The sequence below is a fragment of the Hemicordylus capensis genome, chromosome 1 (assembly GCF_027244095.1).
Source record: "Hemicordylus capensis ecotype Gifberg chromosome 1, rHemCap1.1.pri, whole genome shotgun sequence".
Taxonomy (NCBI): domain Eukaryota; kingdom Metazoa; phylum Chordata; class Lepidosauria; order Squamata; family Cordylidae; genus Hemicordylus; species Hemicordylus capensis.
The window spans coordinates 171732258-171759919 of record NC_069657.1 but is presented as its reverse complement, the minus strand read 5'-3'; the positions used below and the strand labels follow the sequence as shown (position 1 = coordinate 171759919).

At 42.8% G+C, this 27662-nt stretch overlaps 1 protein-coding gene across 4 annotated transcripts in view; it reads right to left on the bottom strand.

Annotated features, from left to right (window-relative positions):
* The window catches only part of LOC128326989 (histamine N-methyltransferase-like), a 194096-nt gene that overhangs the window by 56272 nt on the left and 110162 nt on the right, over positions 1–27662 (bottom strand). For all 4 annotated transcript variants that reach the window (XR_008308416.1, XR_008308418.1, XR_008308415.1 and 1 more), the window contains exon 7: positions 4359–4519. Coding sequence is in view for 1 of the 4 variants with exons in the window: in XM_053255161.1 (XP_053111136.1) it covers positions 4359–4519 (161 nt within the window). In the remaining 3 variants the exon portion in view is untranslated. The remainder of the gene's footprint in view (positions 1–4358; positions 4520–27662) is intronic.

Sequence of the window (27662 nt, the reverse complement as noted above, 5' to 3'; positions counted from 1 at the left end):
TAAAGAGAGCTTTTTGTCACAATGCTGTATTTATTTTTCTCCCCTCAGCCCAAAGTGCTTTGTGTGTGAGATTAAAAAGCTTCAAGTCTCAGGCCATCTGGCCAGCCAAATGGATTTAGTGCACAGGATCATTGCCAGATGTAAGCCAGTTGTAAGTTTAATTTTTGAACATCTAAACTGCCTGGGGCTCTCTGTCTGTTATTTGGAGAAGACCATGTTCCAATTTTCTCAATTAATCTAGATATAATTTGAATCTACTTGTCTGGCGTCGCCTCCTTCACATGGTTTAAGGGCATTTCTTTAACCAGTTCAAATGGAAAGTGAGGTGCCTGCATATATTTAATGGGTTACCCTAGATTTGACAGCATTTATCAGACCGCATGCAGCAGTGGACTCTATAATAGTAATTTCATTTCATCCCGTTTCTTGAAATTGCTTAATTAAGAGATTATGCTTCATAGAATTCCCCAGACTAATTTTCATTTACATTTAAGTGAACCAACAGTTTTTCACTTTAAAGAGTAAATGTGCCTACATGGTGTTTTGATGGTTTGCACAATTTTCATCATCAGGAGCCCTAACTGAATTCATGTGTACTGAAAGTTTAATTAAGTGTAGCTTAATTTATAATATATATATATATAGGTGTCAATAATGAAAAGAAGCTTTCTTCAAAAAACAAAGAACATTTTTGCTAGACTTATATAGGCATAATGAGCAGGATCCAAACTAAGACAGTCATGACTAAGCCAGTCATGACTAAGCCCCTTTGAAATTAATGGGACTTAAATTAATCATGTCTCATTTATTTCAATAGTGCTTAGTCATGACTAGCTTACCCAGTGATTTGAAGAAAAGAAGTAAAATGTTTAATGGATGGGAACCATAAACAGCCATTTTGCTTGGGATTATCAGAGGAAAACATATTTATTCCTAAATCCCCCATGCCCCTAGATCTTCATTGTCAGCTGCTAAGAGTATGCAACTCGAAATCAAATATTTGGTTAATACAGAGGTCTCCATGGGTCAGGAGAACAGCAAGTTTGGAAGTGGACCTGGTGCAGGAGTTAAGGATGGGCCCCACTCGTCTGCTTGCCTGTCGCCACCTCTGCCACTGCCAGCCAGCCAACCAGCAGCCTTTGCCGCCACTGTGGCCACCATCCATGATCCCAGAAGCCTTAGCCATCTACGCACCTATGAACTGTTATAGCCTGATAACATCTCTGGCATCCTCAGAACAATTCTAAGCATATTTATTCAGAAAGAAGTCTCATTGAGTTCAATGAGACTTGCTCCCTAATGTTTGAGGTTTGCAACCTTAGTAAGGCATGTTAGAAAAATGCAGCATAAAATATATCCTAGCATTATTTAATGCCATACAACTTCTGGTTTCTTTTGAATGATATGCCAAGTGCAAAATGCAGAAATGTAGCACACATTTTACCCCAAGGTTCTTAGCCCATCTCTTTGAATTCTCTTCTTCAAGGTTCATCACAGTATGGTCACAATGGCAGTGTTCACTCTATTCCAAACCACTGCAGAATTTCTGTCCATGGTTTGGGGCCTGCAAATAGCAATTCTACTTTTTGATCTGTAATATACCTCAAAAACATTTTTTTAAAAAACAAATCTTAATCCTACTGGACAGAGACATGGGCAGCAGCCTGCCTGGAGACCAGGAAGGATGTTGTGAGAGAACCACAAGGACAGAGCCACACAAAGAAGACATTCACATGCTCAAAAAAGGTAATATTCCTGAATGTTGTGCCAGGATTAAAGTTGCAGGACTGCACCATGCCTTCCCCAGCCCCTCCCACCCAGATCACAAATTCCTCCTGCCACGTTCAGAGATAGTTAGCTATTATGCCTGCAGTGACATTAATGTCTGGTTGAACTTAATACAACCCCCACATAGCCCAAGATCTAAAATGAATAAAATCACAAGCTTAGCTCTTTGACTGCCATTAATATTGCTGGAAATAAGAGGTACGGCAGAGGGGCCACACTATGCCATGGAAAACACTCAATTTAACAATTAGATTAAGAGACGGGGCAGTGCCTGGATCCTGGAGGCTCTAGGGCAAAGTCCTGCACTGGGTTTCCTATATGCACACTGCTCCCCATAGTGCCAACCCTCTGGGGAAAGGTAAAAGGGAGCAGATGGATACACTCCACTGAGTCCTTTTTCAGTTTTCTAGGGTGGCTGCACACTGTCAGGGTGGATCTGGGTCTGTATGCCCTCCAAGTGCCAAGAAAACAAATGTTCCCCTTTTATATTTTCTGGGCAACTAGGTTCCATTACAGAGGAAAGGTGAATACTACTGCCCAGTGTTGCCTTATACACCTAGCCATTGTAGGGAATGTAGGAACATAGGAAGTTGCCATATACTGAGTCAGACCATAGGTCCCTCTAGCTCAGTTTACACAGACTGGCAGCAGCTTCTCCAAAGTTGCAGGCAGGAATCTCTCTCAGCCCTATCTTGGAGATTCCAGGGAGGGAACTTGGAACCTTGGTGCTCTTCGCAGAGCAGCTCTATCCCCTAAGGGGAATATCTCACAGTGCTCACACATCAAGTCTCCCATTCAGATGCAACCAGGGTGGACCCTGCTTAGCTAAGGGGACAAGTCATGCTTGCTACCACAAGACCAGCTCCCCTTTCGTCTAGGGATGTGCATGGAACCAGTTTAGCTGGTTCGATTTGAATTCAGACTGAATTCGAACAGACCTGATCTGGTTCTGGGTCTGGCTGAACCAGGCCCAATTCAGCCAGCGAACTGGGCTGAACTGGTTCATGGGCTAGTTCCAGTGATGATTCCCCTTTACAAGTAAAGGGGCATTCCCTATACTGGGGTGGGGGAAGAGAAAGGGCACTTAGTACCTTCTCTTTGCAGGTGGTGGGGACGGTGCAGGTGGCAGAAGAGACATTGGTGGCTGAAGTGGCAGCAAAGGCAGCAGGGGCTCCTCCAAACCCTCTCCGGCCTCCTGAAGAAGAGCCTGGGCCAGGTCGAACCAGTTTGCACATTCCTAACCCATTGAGCCTTAGCTTACCAGGTGATGGTGGGCAACCGCAACAGTTGTTCTCCGAAGTAGCACCATTTTAAGTTATCCATGTCCTGAGTATCCCACCCACCCACCCCCACATCAGGAAGGAGGGACCCTCAACCCATCCTCAACCTGGCTGGTGTCTGACGCCATTCATGCATTAAGAAAAACTGCAACAACCCAAAGAAATCCAGTCCCATATTTGCACCAGGATATTGCTGAGTAGTCAGTGTTGTTAATATATTTTTAAAAATTGTATTCACTGTTTTTGCAATCATCTGCTTGTTTCTTACAGAGCAATTTCACAAACTGGGCTCACTTCCAACTTGCCCTCCATGAACCCACACTGCCTTCATAAGGCAGTACAGGAGCAGGACAATATGGGGCATCTTTGCAGGTGCCAGGCACTTGATCCTTCCCATATTGAGTTGGGTCTCAAAGACAAAGGGAATAGTGTGGTTGCATGGAGGGCAAGTTGGAAGTGAGCACCATTTGTGACCAGCAGATTTTTTTGACTGCTGAATAAGGGATGTACTATGCATCATTTCAGTTAAAAAATCACACACAAAGGTGTAATGTCTAATTAGAATTTGGACAACCATTTTTAGGGCCTGCCTATCCTAGCCCCTGGTACATGATCCAAAAACCTATTTTTGAGCTGTTTAATAGAGGTTGCTTTGCAATCTTGGAGATAGGAATGCAACCCCCAGCCAGCTCGATCTGTACAGCCTGTGGATTTGGGATAAGCTTAGAGTGCAGTTTATGGCAAAATGCACATTTATTGTGCATATTTAAAGGATAATTGAAAGGGCTGGCAGACTCCATTCTCATTCAAACTAGCTTTAATTATCATATGCTTTTTGTTAGCAAAATGCACAATAACAGCACTTTGGTGCAATGAAGGCAATAAGAGCACAGCAAGAGAATGCAAGATTACACACCGAAAAAAGAATTAGATGTATTTTGGCTGCCGTGCTTCAAAAAGAAACCTTGGGAGAGAGAGAGGGTGGCTCTGAAAAGACTATAGCCCTTGAAATTCATTTGTCTGAAGATATTAGCAATTTGCTTCTTATGCAAACCATTTTGGAGAAAAAATATGCAGGGGGAATTAAACAAATACAAGATCTCATATAAATGAGGAGCAGCAAATTGAGCAAAAGGAGGATTAGAACTAAATCTTTTGTTCAAAGAGTGATTAAAAAGCATTATGTCGGATGAAGTCAATCGAGAGCTTAGCTGTATGAACTTCCTGCTCTGCCTGCCTTCCATTTGCTTTGTCACACAGGAGGCAAAAACTAGCAGAGGCCTTTGGTACCTTGATTTTGATAAGGAGGGTGCAACAGGCAGGGTGACAGCACCGTTCTCTCTGTTTTCTGCATTCTTCCTTGTGTCCTCTTGCCTTTGCTTTCTTGTTCATTTCTTCTCCATCTTCCCTCTTTCTACTAAGGGAAGCAGCAACCACCACCAGAACCAAAGCTGTGGAAATATCCAAATGGACAAATGTGAAAACACAGCCAGGAACAGATAATAATACCTGCTGCTAATCCCATGTGTGGCAGCTCTCGCAAGAGCAGTTACCTGGGAGATAGCGACGGGGACAGGGAGACAATGGTGGCGGTGGGCTGGGCCAGCCGCCAAGGACAGGGAGATGATGGAGGTGCCAGCAGGCCGGGCCAGGCCAGCAGCCAGGAACAGGAGGCGGCGGCGGTGGGCCAGGCCAGCCGTTGGGAGAAGGAGGCAGGAGGAGGTAGCAGGCCAGCTTTCCGGCCAGCCTGCGAGCCAGAAAGCACAGGGTGGGGGAGAGAGGAAGCGGGCCAACTAGCCCGCCAGAAAGCATGGGGAGGGGCATAAGTGGGGGTGTGTGGAGCGGCCGGTTGGCCAGAAAGCTGGGTGTGCCAGTGTGATGGGGGGAACAGCAGTGGTGGGTGGGCCAGCCGGAGGCACAGATGTTCTGCACCCGGCCCAGCTAGTTTATTTTGGACTAACTGTTGCTTTGGTATGCAGTGCAGTATTCATTCACTAATAGAGTTTAAATCCTAACTATAGTTTCAGTCTGCATCTAGGATGGGTTCTGTGATGCTTACCTAATGCACAACTCAACTGGCCACATAGTCAAGATGCAGATGTTTTAAAAAGCTCCCTGCTGATTTTCATTTCTCATCTCTAAGTCCTGTCCTTCACACCACATACTCTTTTGGCTTCTCATTCACTTTATTTCAACCCCTCCATGGGGACTATGTAGAGACCAGCTGGTGAGGTGGAGCATTCAGCAGCAGACTTGGGCTACTAAGCTGTAAATAATTAGCGGAGAATTTCCAGCCCTAGGGCCATGAACCAGAATGACCCTGAAAATGAGGACATGATTAAAAACAGTAACCATACAAAATCTGGCTAAAAGGCCTTCCAAGATCAAGACATGAACCCTGTCTCAGGACAACGTAGCAAATACACAGGGACAAAAAGGACTCAGGATGGCCACACAGGTTGCATTTGCACTGGAGGATTTCTGTAGATCAAACCACAGATCAAGCACATGGGAGGCTGGATTTTTTCTGATCAGTTGGCAACCAGGATTTCATTTCTTTCTCCCAATAAATACTGTTCAAACTAGTTCCCCATATATTTTTAGTTCAATTTAGATCTGTATATAAACTCCAGTAACATTTTATTATTAAAATAATCACAGAAATGGCATCTAGGTGAGACTGTCACTTTAACAAATAAAAAATGCCGGAGGCTTTCTCCCAGCTAACACACGGCAAGGCAAGCAAAAATCATTTCAAAAATAGACATTTCTAAAATGTTAGATAAATTCTGTGCTTTAGTGTACACAAGGAATTAAGGAAGGCAGATGCTAGAAACAAGCTTAGAGTGTATTTCCCTAGTGGCAAATGAAATTGAGGGGAATCATAATTATTCAGAACATGTGATTAAGAAATTAGATTCCCCCCCTCAAAAAAAAAATTGAAGCCTTAGGCTCCCCATGGACTTTATGGAATTCACCTGAGAAATCTGAAAGAAACAGAAGCTGCGATAAAGCTTTCTAGTCAATATATCTAAAGCATAGCTTAGCCTCATTTTCCATATCGTGTTTTATTATGGAAAAACACAGTTAAGATGAAAGACACTAAACTACTGGGTATTTTTACACAAAGCTTGTTGTTAACTATTGCCACCCTTACTTCTTTCTGTGCAAAGCAGTTGTTCTTAACTTTAGAGTTGAAAACAACAAACACCTCAACACACCCTCAACTCTGCATACTTTCATGTAAGCAAAATCTACATGCTTTAGGTCAAGGCTACTTCACACTACATGGGCTCCTGAAAAGTCATTTTTGTTGGGGTTGGTGATTATTTAGCAAAGCACCAAGGAAGCTACAACTCCAGTTACAGAGTACCGAGTTTAGTTGTTGCAGCTATTTAAGTAACACACATGAGGAACACTGTAGAGTCGAAACTAAATAGGTTTATGAGTGAAATACATTTGGAATAGGAAAGACATATCCTATCTATCAGCTACATAATGAGGTGCTTCACATGACATGTGTGAAGTGCCAGGAGGGTTTGTGCAGGGAGAGTGGGCTTAGCTTGCTCTCCCTGCACACGTGCAGCCTCCAAGCCAAGGGCGGCTGGATCAGCCACTCACACGACTGCTGGCTCCATCACGGCACCGGTGGGGGCTGTGGGGATTGAGGCCACCCAGCCTCCAGAAGTGGAGAGACCCCTGAGGCTGCAAGGCTGGCTGCAGGCTCCCAGTTGGGGGTCTACTTATGCACATGAGGGTCTACTTGGCACACGGGCCAAAAAATGAGCTTGCTCCATTAACCTCATTTAAGGGGAGGGGAATTAGGTGGGCTACCCACCTTGGAACCACCAGGCTCGTCCACGAGCCCGGTGGTTCCCATGATCAGTAGAATGTGAGCTAGCCTGCTTTCTACTGGTCGTGGGAATAGCTTCAATGAATAGGTGGGGAGAAAGAGAGATGTTTCCTCCTTTTCTCTAGGAGGAAAGGAAGAGGACTGACTCACTACAAGAAGTACCTGAAGAGTCAAGGCAGGGGTCATAGAGCAGAGGAAAGCAGGGACAGGCAAAGAGACTCTCACTAGCTACCTCTGCTCCCAATGCCCCTAGTGGTCATTAGGATAGTTGGTGCAAAAGGTCAATGCACTGGGACTCCACCTCCAACAATTTTATTGTCCAAATTTTTGACAAACAATATGACAACAGGTTAAAATGGTGGTTGAGTAGTGATTTTGCTTTGCACTGTCCATCTGCTTGTCTGTCCCCTAAACTAACTACCAGCTGCTGATTCTCTCTCACACACAGGCTCGTCTCTTCCCCCTGTCCTCTGCTAGTGAGGGGCAGTGGTATCCTCCCCAAACTTTGATGGGTACACCATTGAAACACACAGATTGCCCAACTGTTAGGAAACCATCTACTAACAATTACCTCCCCTGGATAAAATATCCATTGGCCATTATGAACTATAAGCCAGCAATGTGCCTATTAATCTGCATCACTTATCATCTATAACAATATCTTTGTCTTTTCTTTTATGGGATCACTTTTTGCCCGATTACTAAAACTAGTGTAAATGGAAGATAAACAGTATCCACCCAGAATAACTACATTAGATTTGTTTCCCAGTGTACAATCTGTATCTTTCAATTTAACTTAACCACCACCACCACCCGCCACAAACTTTTGTTTTCATACTGGACATCTGCAATTTCTGCCTTGGCTCCCTTCCTAATGACTGTATTATTAGCTCTATTTTCATCTGTTCTCAGCTGTTTAGCTTGTATAGACTTGTTTTGGCTGCTCTGCATAGAGCAAACAAAGCAGCTGAAACAAGTTCACCCAGGCCAAAACGAGGATGGCATCCAACAGCAAATGGTCTGACTAACCATGTTAACTCTTTCTCATCCTGTCTTCCTTTGTTCAGCCTATGCCATTCACTTTGAACTTTCCTATGGATTTACATATACAGCAGCACAACGGTCTGAAAACTGGCCATATGGCGTATAGCAGCTGAGCCATAAGTCCATTAGTAAAAACTGGACCCAGAAGGTGTTTACCAAGCTATGCATGGCCTATTCCAGTTTTAATTAAAGGGATAAAATGGCAGACCAAAAGTTATTTGACTAGTACGTTCACTATTTGCAGTCTTGAAATAGAGTAAGCATTCAGGTCTGGACTTTATTGAAGTCGCTGTTACAATGGCTAATGTTCAGACTTCTGCTGTGCCAATGCACCAGCTTTTTCTATCACACAATAGAGGAGGGAAGATTTCTGATGATCTCCCTTTCCCTCTGCAGTTGCCTGCATGATCCTCAGGGACACTGTTTCAGAATGCACAGGGGACTGCAGAGGCAAGGGAAAGGAAGGGAAGATAATCAAAAACTCCCCTCCTCCATAGTGCAACAGAAAACACTGATGCATCAGCACAGTGTCAGTCTGGATGTCAGCTAGTTACCCAGTCCCCGCCGCCCCATGCAGCTTCCATCTGGGGCGGTGCTCAGCACAAGAATCCCCACATGACGCCAGCATGCCCATGTTATCTGCACATGCGTGGGTGCCATTTGCATGGTCAGCAACACCATGCTGACCATGCAAATTGTCCCTGTGTGTGCACGGATGCCATGTGCATGCTGGCGCCATATGGGGATTCATGGGCCAAATGCCACCCCAGCAGGAAGCTGCATGGGGCGGCGGAGAGCAGGTAAGGACCTGCTCTTCTCTTTCTTAAAGCTCCTGCTCCCTGCTCCCCTCCCTGTGCTGAACCAGTGCTCAAAACATGGTTCGAGTGCATCCCTAGTGAGTGCAATCCAGCTTCTGCTATTCTGCGCTGCAGTCATGGCCACTCCATTCTGCTTCCAAGTAACCCCACCCACTTGCAGAATTTGATTTCAAGAATCCAGAAACCTGGCCTCTTTGGATAAATAGATTTCAGAGGTTTGCCTTCTCTGGCCTGGATATACAACCTGAGGAGAAACAAGTGAATAATACCCTTTTGTATACTATGGGCCCAGCTGCAGAGAACACAATCATTTCTAGGGGACTCACAGGTGCAAAGATGAAACAATTCAACATAGTAAAAGGGGAACTGGACAACCACTCCTTAGCCCATTGTAATATTATTTGTGAACAGGCCTGCTTTCATGCATGCAAGCAGGAGCCTGGGGAATCTATATCTGATTTTATCACAGCTCTATATGTCCTGATCCAACATTATGGATATGGAGCAATGAGTGAACAACACATCAGGGACAGATTGGTGTAAGGGTTTAAAGGCAGCCACTTATCAGAGACACTATAGAATGATCAGAATCTCACCCTGGAGACAGCCAAAGCTAAGGTCCTCCAGACATCCTACACAAAAGACCAACAGACTCTCCTGCAGAATGATTTCAAACAGGAGGCCACAACAGAAGCACAACCTGCAGAAAAGACTACCCAGGACAAATCCCTGGCTGATGCTTCTGCCCCTTCCCCTGTGAGGAGGTATCCAGATAGGAAGAGACAACCTCGAGGTTTTCTTAGAGACCTCAAAACACCTGGAAGCTCACAGCATAGTTACTCGGGTTTAGTGGCTAACTGTCAATAGGGCAGGATAATCCCTGACAGGAAGCTGAGGTTTCAGGTAGTCTACTTTGGCTTCACAGGATTTTACAATATTGTATTTTCATTTAATGGACAGAGGGGTAGTATGGAGATGTTATCCCATCTTCTTAGAAGCAGGATATAGTAGTAGTTATATATAGTTCAGGGTCACTAGGCAGCACTGTGTGGGGAGAGGGGAAATAGGATTTCCAAACCCTACCTGAAGTTGTCAGGCAGGGCTGGGAAATGTAGAAAGAAAAAGAACCGGGACACCATGTTGAAATGAAACAGAAACTAACTTTTATTTTCCCTTTCCAAACATTTCCCCTCTCCCCACACAGTTATGCCTTGTGGCCCTGAACTGTTTCCCAGACTATGGGAAACACCTATATTGGGCAGCAGTGATATAGGAAGATGCTGAAAGGCCTCATCTCATTCTGTGTGGGAGATGGCAATGGTAAACCCCTCCTGTATTCTACCAAAGACAACCACTGGGTTCTGTGATCACCAGGAGTTGACACCAATTTGATGGCATGCTTTACTTTACTTTTACCTGAAGACATCAGGGATTGTAGCTGGGATCTTTTGCATGTGAAACTCTTCCACTGAACTACAGTCCTTCTCCAAACATGTTTAGAGCCTTGAATATATAAAAGAATATTCAGCTGGCACCTAAAAGCCATTACATGTGGCAACAGGTATGTATCCCTGGAGAGGGCATTTCACAGATACAATAAGGAGGCACAGCTGAAAAGTCCTCAGTCATGACTCACCTAATATCTTCCTGTGACTGTACCAAGAGAAGGGCCTCAGACCACTGTAACTTGGTAGGTTCACCTGGGAAAAAGCTATTCTTCAGTCTCTCTTATTTTTAAAATAAGCCCAAATCAAGTATTATAACATGTGAAGACCATTGCAATGGGGTTTTCCATTCACATTTTCCTATATGCTGATGCCTTAAAAGTATTTACTGCAGGTCTGCGCATTTGACCTACAGGATGGAACACAGGCCAACCAGCTATGTATTTTGGTGGCTAGCCACCAGAAGCTTAACGATATGACTCCCCCCAACCCCACAGGCTGAGGAGACAGGGAAAAAAATCATGAGTTTATTAACTATATTATTAAATATATTAATATTTATTATTGTTAAGCTACCATAACTAGCTGATATTTGGGTAGATGGGTCACTCGTTCTGTGGTTTACCTGGAATTAAAGTCTAGTTTGACTCTTGGTAGTAAAAATTAACTGCCTAAATCAGTCTTTTGGATGTCTTTCTTTACAAACCTACTCCCAACAAGGTGTTAATTAAGCTCTGTCATCAAAACTAATTACATTTTCCCTGTGACATCTACTTCAAGCAAGCAATATGAAAAGGAATAGATTCAGTGGATAGATTCAGAAAATGTTGACATGATGATAAGCTAAACTTGTGTGAATTTTTATCCCTCTTGATATGAGGAAAAAAAATCTGAAATGGCAAGAGCCAACACAAGATGGACATTTCAAAAGGCTATCATGTGACAATAGCAATTACCACGTAAAAAAGATATTTGTGTAAATACACCCAAAGGAAAGAGCAGCTGAAGCACTTAGGAATTCTCCATTTCTGCACCATCATACTTTGTGGTTTTTCTGCAACTGCCTGCTGCAAACTTTAAACAAGGGAACGGTTCCCTAGTACAGAAGGAATTAAATCAAATATGTTATATATTGTGCTGGGCTATCAAGATGCAGGAGGCCTCGTGTAAGGTAACATTCCCTCAAACTGCTTTTGAAATGAAGCTTCTACAAGATTACTTGTTATACTTGAAGTGAAAATCCACACGGGTTTTGCTGAAAGGACCCACATGTTAGATGTTATATTCCTAAGTCATGATCAGCTAAATTTAGTGTCCATGTTTAGAAGCAGTAGACCCCCTGAGTATCAGATGCCTGGGGGTAAATGGCAAGGGAGAGCCATCACATTCATGCCTCACGTCTGAGCTTTCAGCTATATCTGACTGGCATCTGAAGGACCTTAGTTTGAACCACCATGGAAGTCAATGTATTCTTAAGCCTCAAAACATTATATCTGGGTAAGTAAAAGCAGAACTGCTTAGGGTTTTAAGAAGGCCCCAGACATCATGGAGACATGATCACATTGTATCACTTCACAATCTCTCTAATAAGTGCAGGTGTATTGATTTTTCTTTTAAAGAAAAACAAACAATAAGCCCTGAAACACATTGATTTGTTTTTGGGAAATGCTGCTACAAAATGAAGGTAGCTTCTAACTTAGATTATAGTTTCTTCTGAGGTTTATATTTTGAGGTCTTGCACAGTCTATCTTTAGAGTGCATCGATGTATTTATAGATTTTTCAGGAATGCTGTAACTGGCTCAACAATGCATGGTGGGGTAATTAAGCAAATATTGGAAGGGTTGGTGTGTGCAGATGGGATCTCAATAGACTGTAGTTGGTTTCATGTGAGCTTTTATGGTAGTTGGCCTGGAAATCTAAAATGATCTGTGATGAATTACCTCACACATCAATAAGCCATTTGAACAGAAATGGTTTATTTCTGAAAGTCACAGCATCTGAGTCTCTTTGTTTTGTTGCTTCAATATTTCACTCTCTCCTGAGTATTCTAACATGTAGACAAATTTGACCTATAGCTGTGGTATTTGTGGGAGTCACTTCCAGTAGAGAAGTAGAGCCTGGTAGAGATTAGACTGACATAGCAATATGACATGGCATGGTGGGATTTTTCCATAGACATTTCTCAGTTATTTGTATGGGGCCTGCTTCTCTGTTTGGATGTACTGGCTTGGGGGTGGAGTCACAGTGTTTGTTTGTCTGCTCTTCACTTGTTGCCTTGAATTCAAACTGAGGGGTTCTCCCTCTCTCTGCATAGGAGACTGTTAGACTATATATTGAGGCCATTCAAACGATTGTAGAAAATCGGGCTAGCCTCCGCTAGCCCGATTTCCTACAATTGTATGAACCACCAGGCTTGGCTGCGAGCCCGGTGGTTCTTGAGCGGGTAACCCGCTCAAGTAGCCAGCGCCTTAAACCGGGTTTGCGGAGTGAGCACTCTGCAAACCCGTTTTTTTTAATTGTGAGTAGCCGTGATGTGGCTCCGCGCTGCAGCTACACATGAGTAGGCTCCCGGCTTGGGGTCTCCCCAATATGCCCTGCGCACTTGCGCAGGGCATATTGGAGCTTCCGGGGGCCGCATGGCCCCTGAACTCCCCATCCCCTGCTGGCTCCATCACGGAGCCGGCAGTCGTGTGTGCAGCCGATCCAGCTGCCCAGGGCTCCTGCCTGCTTGTCTGCGGGGAGAGCGGGCTTAGCCTGCTCTCCCCACGAAACCGGCAAAAGCGGGTCTCACTGATTGTGAGACGCACCTCACAGTTTTCTTAGCCTGTGTTTAATTAGTAATAAATATCAAACCCTTGTTTCCCAGTTAAAGTTGGGTTCTTGTTCAATTACTTATAGAGGATAAGTAATTACTCTGCAACATAGTGTAGTGTAGTGTAGTGTAGTGTAGTAGCTGCAAGACACACTGTTGTTTGTGGTATGAGCAAAGATGCAAGTGACTTGGTTTGACTTATCTGTACTCTGCCTGACTCCTTCATAATTTGCATTAGTAAAGTAAAGTGTGCCATCAAGTCGATTTCAACTCCTGGCGTCCACAGAACCCTGTGGTTTTCTTTGGTAGAATACAGAAGGGTTTACCATGGCCTCCTCCCGTGCAATATGAGATGATACCTTACAGCATCTTCCTATATCGCTGCTGCCTGATATAGTACCAGCAGGAATTCAAACCAGCAACCTTCTGATTGTTACTCAAGCTTTCCCCCGCTGTGTCTCTTAAGTAACAAAAACTATATCACCCTCACCACCACATTGTAAATCAGTACAGTTTTCAAAGAGAACATTAAACGGGTGAAGAGAACAAACAGGATGAACAGTAACAGATCGACCAGGAAGGAGGAGGAGGAGGAGGAGGAGGAGGAGGAGGAGGAGGCTGTCTTCTGTCACAAAGTCAAGCTATTTTTATTTTTATTTCTTAAAAAGCTAATGTTTTGATCTGGGATGCTCACAACAACAACATATTACCCATGCAGCCCCACTGAGACAACCTTACATATTGCCTGAACGTAATGCCTCTTTAGCAATATAGTAAAGGAAGTAATGGCTCAGCTATACACAATCCTAAATAGAAATTAGATTAAATATGCTGGCATTTGTGTTTTAAGATTATATTAGAATCTTAAAGATTAGAAATTTGTATTTTAAGATTAGATCTGCCCCACAGCATCCAATGGAAGAGATGTCTCACTTTTTATAGCCTATTGTATATCCAGACATTGAGGCTATTCCCACAACTATCCAAAATGGGGCTAGGGGAGCCTAGCCTGATTTCGGATGGTTGTGGGAGCCACTGTGCCTCCCGGCGGTTAACCTGCCTAAGTACCCCACCCCTTAAACCGGGTTTGCGGAGCAAGCGCTCCGCAAACCTGGTTTTTCTGATCATGAGTAGCCACAGCGCAGCTCCGCGCCATGGCTACTTATAAGTAGACTCCCAGGGGGAGGCAAAAAGCCGCCTCCCAGTATGCCCTGCGCGCTTGAACAGGGCATACTGGAGCTTCCGGGGTCCATGCAGCCCCCAAACTCCTCAGCCCCTGCCGGCTCCATCACGGAGCCGGCAATCGTGTGGGCGGCCAATCTAGCCGCCCAGGGCTCCCACCCTGCTCATGTGCGGGGAGAGCTGGCTTATCCCGCTCTCCCCGCTTTCCTTCCCAAATCGGGTCTCACTGATTGTGAGACCTGGCTCAGTATGTGGTTAAGTTCTTGTCTAGTTGTCTTGGTTTTGTTGGGAATTTTCTCTGGTAAGATAAACCCTTTTTCATTATAGCAGAGTGCACAGAAGCACAACACAGCGGAATTTAGTCAGGCATGTGTGTATGCTGAGAGTAAAGTAACTTGGAGCCAGTTCATAGTTTCAAATCAATATAAGTGGTATTTATTAGAGAACTCCATTCTAGATAGGAAAACGAGGAGTTAGAATCTCTAATCTATCTATCTAGCTGGATGCAGATGGATTCTGCATCTCTGCACACATGGTGTAGGGAGAGGAGCTTGCATGTTGCAAGGTAGAAGGAACAGGAAGAAAAAGGGAGAGAGGAAGAGGAAGTGCAAAGTAGGAAGGAAGGAAGTTAGTCCCTAAGAGTAGCAATCTACATTCCAAAGGGATAGTGTCAGAGCAGCAGAGAAGGGATGACCAGTGTCTTGACCCTGTAGCCCTCTGACTCACTAGTCTGTCTTACACTGTCTTTGAGACAAGAAACAGCGCAAAGTCCTTCACTTCCAACAGGTTTGTGTTAGTTCAGTTTCTTGATGTTCTTTACTCTTTAACAGCACAATGAATGGGACTCAACTGTTCTATGTGTGAATGAGTATGATTCAAAACCCCAGCCTTCAGCAATGTAGTCACATGTTAAATACTCATAAGAACAAGTCTTGTATATCATCAGTGAAATGTTTACCTTCCATTGTGCATAGAATAAAATGGTGAGACAATGGGGATGATGGAACATTGGCACGGTATGCTTCTTATATTTTCCATCCAGAAGCACCAGTGCCCTTCAGAGCCCTCATTACCTAAAGCACATTTAGTATGCTAGCCTTTCAGTTCTAACAGCATAAATAAGTGCCATAGGTTTCTATAATCACGAAAAGATTCTAGTCTTCGAACCAAGTAGACTTAGTAAAACCCTCCTGGCCAGAGAGGCAGCTGCTGAGCTGATTTGCTAGCTAAAATAGCTAGTAGCCACTCTGTGGTTATCAAGGGAAGTGGGGGTGGTATCCGCTTAATTTCTGGTGGTGGAGACAGGAAATGTTGCAACCAGTATGGTTGTGGACTCCATAGGTGTCCCAGAGAGGCTTGGTCTCATACTATAATAGGAAACTTCCCTATACCAGGTTAGACCATTGATCCAGTGAACACAGTATTGTTTACACTGACTAGAAGCAGTTCTTCAAGGTTTCAGGCAGGAGTCTCTCTCAGCCTCATCTGGGGATGCCAGGAAGTGAACCTGGGACCTTCTGCATGCAGACATGCAGATGCTCTTCCACTTATCTATGGCCCTATCCCCTAAGGGGAATGTCTTACAGTGTTCACATGTAGTCTCCCATCCAAATGCAAACCAAGGCAGACCCTGCTTAGCACAAGAGACAATTCATGCTTACTACCACAAGACCAGCTCTCCTTCATCATCCAGGATGCTGATACAGTTGACAAGTGTTCACTTATATAATGCTGGCTCCAGCACCCTCACTGCTGCCACCCAGTGCTGCAAGTCAAGATAAGGGTGGGAATTGCACATCCTCCGTGATCGCCACGCTGTAGCCATTGGTGGTTTCACATCATGGACTACTTCATCAGCTTCCTCTGCCTGGTCATTGCCCTACATTGAAAGTAATCATGAACTGCTTGATTTGCACTTATTTCATAGACAATGGTCCAGAATACCCAAATGTGAGATGCATTTATTTCTTTGGATGGTTTCCATAAAGCACCAGAAACATCAGACATACAGTTGTTTCCATGCATAGCGTAAATAGCAGTGAATAAATTTCTTGCTTTCTACATCAGACACATAATGCGTAAAATTGTGTGTGTGTGTGTGTGTGTGTGTGTGTATATACATACACACACACACGCTATACATGAGTGAATGATGTGTGAAGTGATAATGCTTATCCACAAACCCTTTCAATTAAAATCATATTAGGGAAGCTCTCTGATAATGTAAAACTCATAGACATGCCCAAGGCATTCGTTTTTAATATAAGCTGCTCAGTTTACTGTGGCATGTTTGGGAACATTTTTAAGTCTAAGCAAATAATGTTTCTTCTCTCATTAGGCCCATCTAATGCTGAGCAATGGGGTGACAGGGCCTCTCTCACCCATGTTCTCCACTGGAAGGCAGCATCTCTTAAAACTACACATTAGCCAACGTGTCTCCAAATGCTTCCTGCTCATCAAGGAGCAATGGGAGATTATTGTGTGGTTGCACATGATGGACACATGTGATTTCTTCTTATTTCTGTTGTGTAATGCCTCTTTAAAAAGCAATCTCAGAAGCCCCCGGGGATCAGAGAACATTTTCAGCTATGCAGCAGAAGCCTGTATGAATGTGTGGTGGCCTAGATGATCTCCTTAGGGACCTGAACAGTAGTGATGTGCACGGAACCGCGGAAGTGCAGTTCAGTGCCGGTGGGGGTCTCTCTTTAAGGGGAGGGGGGGTTGTATTTACCCCTTCCGCTGCTTCCCCCCCCTGCTCCCTTTTTTTGAAATGATTTTGGGGCGGCAGCATTCCTCCTGCAGCCCCTGCCCCCATTGTTAGCTAGAAATACCAGAAGTAACAAGTGTGCAACCACCCCCTACCAGCACCAGACCATCGGACCGGGCCATGTTCGAACCAGTTCAGAGGCCTCTAACATGGCCTCCGTACCGGTTTGGGCTCCGGACCGGCTCGTGCATATCCCTACTGCACAGTCATAGGCCCAGATGGACTAGAAACCAGAGGCAGTGTACACATACGTTTTCTTCACCAATCTAAATTTTATACATTAGACCTCCTAGTGAGTTGTTAGCATTATGGGAAGTGTGCCATATACTACTGTTCTCACATAAAGAACAGGGATACAATAATTTCACCTTTCTGTACCCTTTCCAGCTCATTTTTTGTGGAGCCTACATGAAATACCATTGCTGCAATTCCTTAATTTGAAATGGTGGTAGGGCCATTGCCCACAGCCATTGACCTAAATCTATCTTCCCAAAGTATCTGACAGAGCCCCTACTTTGTTTCACTCACTGGCCTCCCTAGGTAAAATCATTTCAGCAAAGCTGTTTAAAATTTCTTCTTGAGACTTTTTGTAGAGTCACATGAGCAGACGCTATGGGTTAGATTAATTCTACTCAGGGCAAGGCAGCTTGATAGGCTGGGTGTGGATCAGATTTGAAAGTGTGCCTGAGCCCCTAAAATATGGGTGCCTGTCAGCTTTGCTTTACAGGGCAAATATCAGCTCTGGGGAGGTGGAGTATGAGCTCAGGAAAATAGCATGGAGAAAGGGTTAAACCCCTGTCAGCCCAGAGCTATAACCCTGACCTGAATCAAGGCCCTCAGTGGCTGCTTTTAGTCTTTTAAAAATCAGCATCATATCTAGTCATGGATCTCTTGCTGCCCAGAGATGTAAGTTTGGGGTGGGATACAAATTTGATAAATAAATAAAAATAAAATATATATCTAGTTTTTGTCCTCAGGCATACAAGTCAGAAAGCAGTTTTAATGACAAAGGTGCAATATTGCATTTATTTATTTATGCATTCATTCATGTATTTAGTACATTTCTATACTGCCCCATACAAAAAAGTCCCTGGGTGGTTCACAATATAAAACTAATTAAAATATTAACATAATTAAAACAATTTAAAATATAATAAAACCTCTAAAACCGAAGCTTTAAAACTATAAACTAAAAGCCTGACCAAACAGGTATGTTTTTAGGTCCTTCTTAAAATAATTCAGAGAAGGGGAAACTCTAATTTCATTATGAAATGCGTTCCAGAGTCCCATTTGCTTAAATGGCCACAAGTTTGCCTCCATTTCATCTTGTTTAGCCCTGAGTGATACAATCGAAGATGAAAATTGCAGCATCTCTCAATCTCTATGATTTCCTACCTATATGTATTCATAAATGCTATGGGTGCACATATCCTCTTGGCCCAGCCCTCTACTGCAGGATCTTAACCCAGCACAAGGACTGCAGCAGATTAGTCTTTCCAAATTTCTCTGTGAATGAGGTAACAGACTATGGTCCTCCTACAACATTAGAGAGAACAACCATACAGGTGAATTACGTATGTCCGTGCTGGCTGAACCTGACTTAGAGCTTCAGTGACAAAAGAATCTACAGCCGCTGATATTCTCCATCCATCTTTTTGACCCTGGCTAACATACTGTGCAACTATGTTCACCTCATCACGTTGTATTTGTGCAGTTGCACAAGAGCACAATTTGCACTATAGCAGAAATTGTGTTCCAGAGTTGTGCAATACTATGGCCACTATTTCCAGTGGCCATATTCTTGCACAACTCCAGTAGTGCAGCTTTTGTGATGGTGTAAATTACACTCCTGCACAGTGGCACTTAGGCCATATTACAAGGTGAATGGAAAGATTGTATGGTATGTCAGCCCCTATCCTGTGCTCACTTGCACCGTGCAAAATTCTTAGCCAATCAAATGACTGTGCAGAAGGCATTTTGGGAGATGGTGTGCTTAATAACATGACCACTTTAAGCTACAAGAGTTCTGTGAATGTTTTTTTCCTAGCGTATTAGCTCCAAGTGGCAGGCTAAACTCTCTAACTAATTACAGCCTCTTTCTCAGTTTCAGCTACAGTTTTCCATTCCATTTCCTGTCATAAATTGTTGGGTAATGGTGCTGGGTGCCATTAAACATCTGTTAGATTCCACCCCCGAGATTGCAGCACCTCAGTGGTAGGTGAAGTAGTTTTCACATTTAAAGACTGTGAGGCGTTCGGGGACAATTGAAGATGAGAAATGCTACATATATTCAAGATTCTTCTGTTATGTGCTGCAAAATATATTATGTAACCAGTGAAAACATCTGCTGTATTTTAAGACTGAGTGCACTTTATAGACATAAACCGAAGAAATAGTTTAGCTACAGCTGGTCAGGAAATTCCTTACAAACGTCTATGTATAAAGCAGGGGAGTGGGTGACTGAAGAAAGATTCATTTTGGTGGCTTTTAAATTGTTCTGCATAAAAAGGAAAATAGTTTATATAATATCAGAACAAAAACATCAAAATGAAAATTACCAGTAACAATAATGTTCAAAAAGGAAGTAATAATTAATTTCTCATGCCGTTGAGTGGTTGGGCAGAGATTTGTTGAGAAGGGAACCGTTGTGAGTAGAGAGATTTTGGTGCCAGATTTGAATGTCACTTATTCCTCTGATTGGTCAAGCTGTGCTTCCTTTCTTAACTACTTGGAATTCTCAAAGAGTGGAGCCCAATGGCTGGTTCTGATGATATCATCCTGGCAAATGTGGTTAGACAAGGTATCGTGCAAGAGAACTCCTGTCATGACGTCAACAGAGGGCATCCCAACATGTGCTTATGACACCCCTTTATCATGTGAGGGTGCCGTTAATCTGAATCAGAAGTATGTATTTGGAGCATGTGTAGAGGGGCAATGGAGAATAATAGCCCCACACAAACAATAAAGGAATGCACCAAGAGTGTTTTGGGACATTCTCTGCAGACATCACATGTTCTCAGCATGATCTCTCCTCTAGTTTCATGTGCTGGGGTGATATTATCTGTACTGGCCCCAATTCAGACATTAAGTTGTGTGTGCCTGGTTTTCTGTGTGTGATTATGCATGTGTTCATTTTGGAAGTGGACCTGGGTAGAGGCCTATTCAAATGCAGGGTAGATAGCGTACTATGGTATGTGCCCTGAACATAATATGTGAATAGGGCTTAGATCTCCAAGCCCTAGATAAGCTCCTGTGAACTGTTTCCTTCCCTCTTTGCCAATGTAATTTTTGCTGCCCACCTCATTGCCACCCTTAAACCTGACCGGATGTGCCTTTACCGTCTGTTTTTTCCTTGCAGGACTGGGAAGGAATTTTATTCATCAGTAATTGAACTTTGCCTGCTGGAGATGTTTTACTTCTTAACAAATACATCTGATCTGTGTTGGCCATGAAGAGGTTTAGGAGTGGAGTCTTTATTCCATTGTGACGTTGCATATACTGTGAGCTTATGCAGCACTGGGAGAGGTGAAAGTGAGACTGAAATGGAAGTCAGGCCTAAATATGTGATTCGGCAGTCTGGTGTCAACATCCGACATCTGAGACTTGTGGTGGTTTGGAATTCCTGATGAGCCAAAAGTAACACTCAAGGAATTTTTTTTTAAATTAAACTTTTTTATTTAAAGAATAAGAAGAGAATAGAAAAAGAAAAGGCATGGTTACATCTCTTGAGCTTCCAACTTACTAAGATTATATATAGAATATTACAGATAACCATCCAAAAAAAACCCTCTCCCACCCTATCACCAAGCTTACCACATTACAGAGTTAAAGACAAGCATAAAATTATGAATAATACAAATCAAGCATCATTATTACTAATATCCAAATTTCAGATATAGGTAATGACCCTGCAGACTGTGTAAAGCTATAAAAGATGCAGATGATCCAGCTAAGCTATATCACAAGTAAACTGTATCACTGGCCATCGAAGCACACTCTCATAATTTTTTATATTCAAAATTTGCTATATCTTGGACTACCTCATCAGCAATTGGAAAAACTATTATCATTTATATTAAGATATATTGAGATAAATTAAGGCTATTAATTTTAACTTGCCGCTGAATTTAAAACCTCAGTATTGTAAATCTCCAACAATGCCCTGTATTAACAACAAATAACATCTTTTTTCTCTCTTCGGTTCTTCTCCTTTAAAAAGGAAAGATTGATCTCATTTCTTATCTTCTGGTTAATCTTCATCCTGTCTGGTACCATTAAAAATTCTAGCGGGCATTTTGCATCCAGGGACATGTACATCTGCACTCTTCCAAAAAGACTTCCAGCCAAAAAGGCACCACCAATCTATATTTAATTCTTCTTTCCTGAAGAATGTCAGTTAAAAACCTTAACTCTTGGTGTTTCTTCAAAATCTCAACTGGAGAATCTGGTAGACCTTCCATCTCCTTACTTCCATGTTCCAAAGGGAAATTTCTTTGATCAAGAAGGCTTGCTTCTTTGGTCCTTCTATTTTTAAGCTTTGTCATAGTGTCTCTTGGGGGATTCTCATTCCTGGCATATCTATAAATTTCTTGAATGTCTAAGGAGCTCTCAAGGTAAACTTTCAAGGAATTAGACACACGTCCATCCATCCCAGATTCTGGTGGGGCTGAGTAAAATTCCCTGTATTTTATTGTTGTTAGCAGGGGGAAATTATTTTGGCAAAAATCCACATGTTCTTACTTGGCTAGGAAGCAATAAATTAAATTAAGCTTGGCCTCTGGCTGTCTTATGATGATGTTGGCTATTCCACCTTTTAAAATATATAATGATGGTGCTTCCTGATGACAATGATCTGCTTTGACCACCTTGAACCAATTGTGTTGATGTCCTTTCCATAAAACTGTGACCTGTTTAAAATCCATTTGACATTGTGTTGGTCTTCCTTTTAATTCCTCCTTCAAATATAGATATGACTTGAGAAATAAATGTTGTTGTTTTAATATTGTTAATATTAATATATTAATATTAATTAATATTGTCTGTATTTTGCTCATGTTGTTAGTGTCCTTCTTTTGGCTTCTGTTGATGGTAATATGATTGGAGGAGAAGTTGCTCTAGGTGAGGAGGAGGGGCTTGCATTCTGAGGAAGTGAAAATAAATAGTAATACATATTTCATTTATCTCCTCTTCTTCCAGTCTCTCTGCAATCTTCCTATATCTGCAATCTTCCTATCTCTCCAGTCTTCCAGAAATAACACTCTTTGACTTTTTTTTAGATGTCACGTGATAATTATAATGGGTTCAGATTTTCTTGCACCTAGAAACTAAGCGTCTATATAACAATTTAGAGAGTATTTTGTTCACTTCACATACATTTTGTGAGCAATCCCTTCAACAACCCTGCAAAGTAGTTCAAATTGTTATCTTTATTTTGCCGATGGGGCAGTGGTGATTCTGAGGCTGAGAGGTGTTGGCTTAAACCTACCCATTTAGTTCATAATGGAGGCAAATTCTGAATCTGGGTATTGCTGGACGTGACCTTGGCCTTTTAGGGCTACTGTAGACATTTTGGCCACTTTCGGACATAACAGGAAACCATGGTAGGGATGTGCACAAAACTAGCGACTGCCGGTTTGAACGTGGGAGGAATAGCTTTAAGGACCAGGGAGGGAATTCATCCCCCCCCCACACACACACATACTTTCCTGTTCGCTGGCAGAACAGTTCCATGGGGAGGCAGAGTACCTCCTTGCTGTCTTGGTGCATGGCGGACCAGAAGTACCTGAAAATACCTGATGCACATGTGTGCACATGATGTGCATGTACATGAAGACACCGTGTGCTCATGAGGGCGATGTACGCACACGCACCAGGCACTTGCAAATACTTCAGGTCCGCCACACACCAGGGTGTCAAGGAGGTACACTGCCACCCTGCTGGACTGTTTTAAAGCATAGTGCTGGCGGGGGAATGCGGGGTGGTGGTGGTAAGAGCCTTAAAACTATCCCTCCCACCTTCCAACCAGCCAAACTGCCAGACTTTCAAACTGGTTTGGAAGTCCATAAAAGAGCCTCCAAACTGGTTCGTGCACATTCATAAACCAGAAGTCCAAAGGTTTGCCTCCATTCCAATCTCTGGTTTATTTTTAAATTTTTAAATTGTTTTAAGTTTTTTGTATATGTTTTAAACTGGTTTTATGCTATTGTTAACTACCCAGAGACAAAAGTTTGGGTCAGTGTACAAATTTGATAGATAAAAAAAATTAATTCCCCTGGTGTGCTCCCAGATGATCATGATCTGTAGTCTGGGAGAAAGCAAAGAAGGAGGAACCGGTTGCATGGGCATCCTCCTTCGCATTAAGGAAAGCTGCAGCAGCCAATAGAGTAGGAGAGAGGTAGGAGCTCCCTAGCACAAAAATTGCACAAGCCAGAGGACATGACGACAGAATCAGGATGACACAATGCCGCCTTCAAACCTGAAGTTTCGGCGGTGAAACTCAATGCAAACCTAAGTTTCAAGTTCAGGTTTGGGGTCAAAACTGTCCAAAGGTGCCCAGTGCTTCTAATCTCTTAACCATAGTTCTTTGATCAAGAAGGGGCTGTAGGAACTTCTCCTCTCAGTCACCCCTCTGCCCTTCCCTGGAGAGTCATGACTATAGCTATAGATCACATTATCACCAATCTTAGCAATGCTAACCAGGTTTTAATCTTACCCTGGCTTTGATTTGAAATAGGTTTGTTAACTCTGATTTAGAGTGAATCAGGTTAGCATTTACCATGGTTAATGACAATACAAACATAATTAAAAATATATTTAAGGCCATCTGAGGAAATTCAAATGAGAGAAGGGAGGGAGTGCACAGTATTTTGGCCCACTATCAACTGCTTAAAAATGGTTACAACATGAAAAACATTGCATTTGTGTTGGCCACTATGATACAGTAGCAGCTCTCACCTATGCAATGCGGCTGTTCTCACATGGAAGCCCAGCCTGAGTTAGGCTGTGTATGAGAACCGCTGGGATCTGGCCTGATCCCAGCAGGGCCGCACTGCCTAGCATGGCTTTTTAGCCTGGGTTAATGGCGCCAATGCACTATTACCCTACACTCTGGGATTGTGTGTCCCTTTGGGCTGCACACAGAGATGGGCGTCTAGAGCTTTTTAGCCCAGCTGTTAGCCTGGGTTAACAGTAACAGCATGCCACTAACCCAGGTTCTGGGATTGTGTGACTCTTTGGTCTGCATTCAACCCAAGGAGACACAGAGGTAGGCACCTACAGTGCCCATCTCCTGGGGGAATCCCCCAATGCAACACACTCGTGGTGCATTGTGGGGTACCTGGGGGCTTTCCAGATTACACCCTGCAATGGAGTCACGACCAATCTCAGAAGTGTACTTCCACACTTTCTCTGTTGTGACACTGCAGTCCCTACGCTGACAGCAGGGTGCTGATCATATTTCCAATGCCTTGTTTCGAATTTAATTGCTGCAATATAGTGCTATAACGTTGTATATCCGATGTAAAAAAAGTTGCTGTTTTTTTGGCTATTAGTTTTCGCAAGACTGCTCCCCCTGCTGTTTACGTTTTGAAAGCGATTTGCCTGAACAGAATCATTTTGCTGCCGTTGAACGACTAACCTGGATAGCGCCCTGGAGGCCAAAATGTGTCGTCCCCTCCAGAGTGCCATGCTACCTGGCACAGCAGCAGATCTAGGAGCTCAGTCCGTGCTCCCAATAATGTTTAATGGATCATTGGGGGCGGGGGAGGTCAGATTTGCTCAGCCTTCCCCACTGCCCGCCCGCTCCCCTGCCCACCCAGTTATGTGAGTGGCTCCAATAAATGCAGTGTTGTAAAATAGAATGAATTAGGAGTTACACAAAAACAAAGGAAACAGCTTCCAATTCAAATTACTAGGCTCCTATTTGTATAATTTAAGTGGGAGTGAACCTAGCCTTTCATTGATTCTTTCTTTAAATGCCTCGTGGGCCAAGACCTTGTAGCCAAACTTTAGCAGGCTGCAGATTTTTACGGTTGAGTTATAACTCACTGAAAAATAGGGGCTTTAAAGCGGAGGGGCTGACAAAAACTTTAAACTACAGCGTTGCAAATGGCACCACAATAATTTATAATCTACAGGCAGCTCTTGGGTTTATTATCACAATGACAAATGCACTGTCATTGTTAATAGGATATTTCCCAGCAAGGACTTCTTGTTATGCAAGCCAGGTTCAGTATGTCATGCAGCATGATAGCAATAAAGCCTACAAGAATTGGTAATGAACTTCAATTACTAATAGATTATGGTTAATGGGAAATATGTGCAGTAAAGATATGGGTTTTTATATGCGCCTTCTGCTACTCTACAAGGCAAAGATTTATGCCACAATTTATGTTAACATTCTCCAGACTGGGGGGAAAGAAAAGAAAAAAGAAAAGAAGCCTAAATTGGTGGAATGCTGTTCCATCCATAACAAATATTTAAGGTAATTTTGGCACATCATGCAACTGAAGATGTAAAATTAGATATTGATCCTTTTCATTTGAACATTTGTACTTTTATTAAAAATGAAGGCTCTGCCCTTCAGCTTAATTATATCTTTCCCCCTGAAAATAAGGGAAGGAAAGGAGGGAAACCCTCCCCAGTCTACCAGTCCAAAGCGGGTGTTGCAGGTTTCTTTTTCTTTTTTTAAGTGATGATAGCATCTGAGATGTCAATCCATTAATCTGTTCAGTTTGCTGGTTGTAATTATATAGCAGCAAGACAGCCACAATACATACAGTTTAATATGACAGGGTTAAGGATTCTCAAACAAGTGGAGTTGGTATTGAGAGAAAGCTGTTGAGGCATTGTGGTGGGGCGGCGGCTGTGAAATAGAAGTAGATGGAGATGGAGACACAACTCCTGTCATCCCTAGCCTTGGCCATTTTGGAGATGACCTGGGGACTCAAGGCCCAGAACCCCTGCCCTAGCTCATTTGTAAGGGTCACCCAGTTTGCTTGAACTACAAGAGTGTGCTAACAGTCTATGGATCACAGACACAGCAATTTCTGTCATGTTGTATACTTATGGAGTGTATAAGAGATTGTGGTAGTTAAGGTGACTGGGGATTGTAAGGTATGTTGGTGTTATGGGTTTGCCACATCTTGATTTCTTTGAATGAGTGATTTTTGCCTTAAAGTGATGCCTATTTAGTGTCTGGAATTTGACGAAAAATGTTGTTAGCTTTTAATGGCTGTGGATGTTTCCCTGTATGAGCAGTTAATCTTCAGTGGTGAGAGCTTAAAAGAGTGCTTGGAGATTGTGATACATAGAAGTCATAGGCAGTTTTTAGAATGTGTGTGTGTGAGAGAGAGAGAGAGAGAGTGAGTGAGAGAGCGCGAGCGCACAAGTTGTTATGGGGCGGCTAACAAATAAAGTATATTATTGTTTGTTGTTGTTCTAAGCTCGAAACAGGCCCTTTATTTAGAGGGTGTTTTGTTTTGAGCTCAAAACACTCAAAACCGCCTGTTGAAACAGTGTCAAAACACTTTGACATTGAAACCTTTTGTACATCCCTAGCTGAAAGGTTAGTTTCAGTCACATTCATCATTGTGGAATCCAACAGAAAGCACAGTAAAGCCTACTGAAAACATGCATTTTTAAATTTTAGCACTAAAATTGCTTATTGTGGTCATTAAGAGCACTACAACACAAAATACAATATGTTTAAGGTGTTTAAGGCAAAATGCAGAGTGTACGTTTAAGATCAGTCAGAATCATGTATATTGGCTCATACATTAATCTGCTCCTTCCGACATTTGGGAATCTGACATGAAGCACTAATGCCATTTTGCCTGTGTGAAAACTGAATGTCACTGCCAAGGGATCATCTTAAATCACATTTTTGCTACACACCTGATCTGAACAATTTATGTTTCATTTTGAGGAATGGAGTAGATGAGCCATAGTGTTAACTATACCCCATTAGTGAATCAGGTGACTATAGAGAAGCCATCATCCTGTCTAAAAAGTTCCCTTTGGAATTATCTTAGATTATAGGCAAAATAAAACTTTCAAATCTTGATCATGTACAAGACAATACTGTGAGACAGTGAAATGGGAGACTTCTGCCTCTCCCTTTTTTACACTTCCCACCTGAGTACAGGGCTAAATAGAGAGATGAAAAGCAACCACATGACCAACCTTAACCCAAAGACCTCTAGTCCTCTGCATAGTTATGACCAAAGCTTAATTTGTAAATGCAAGACGACAGGACCCGAGCCTATCTGAAACCTGTGCCATCTGACTTGAGAGCCATGCATCTAATCCTAGGCAAATGGAGGCAAGCTATGGGTTATTCAGTGCTGGGAGTATTTGCACATTTTCAGAGGATCTGTTGTCTAACTAGTCAAGCTATCAATTCTAACTAAAAGAGCTTCTAGCTAAGAAACTTGCATTGTAGTGCTCCACAAGTCTGCTGAGACCAGAATTTCTCCCAGTCCAGTTCAGAAGTAGTTTGGATTTCTTTCTTTATTCTTTCTTTATTAAATTTACAGTCATGGACTAAGACATACAGCATAAAACCTAATGAACAATAAAACATATAATTTATAAGTGCATAGATCTTCTGCAACTAATAAAGATATAACAAAATTTAGCTGTAACATAAGATACTACTTCATCCAAATCCAAC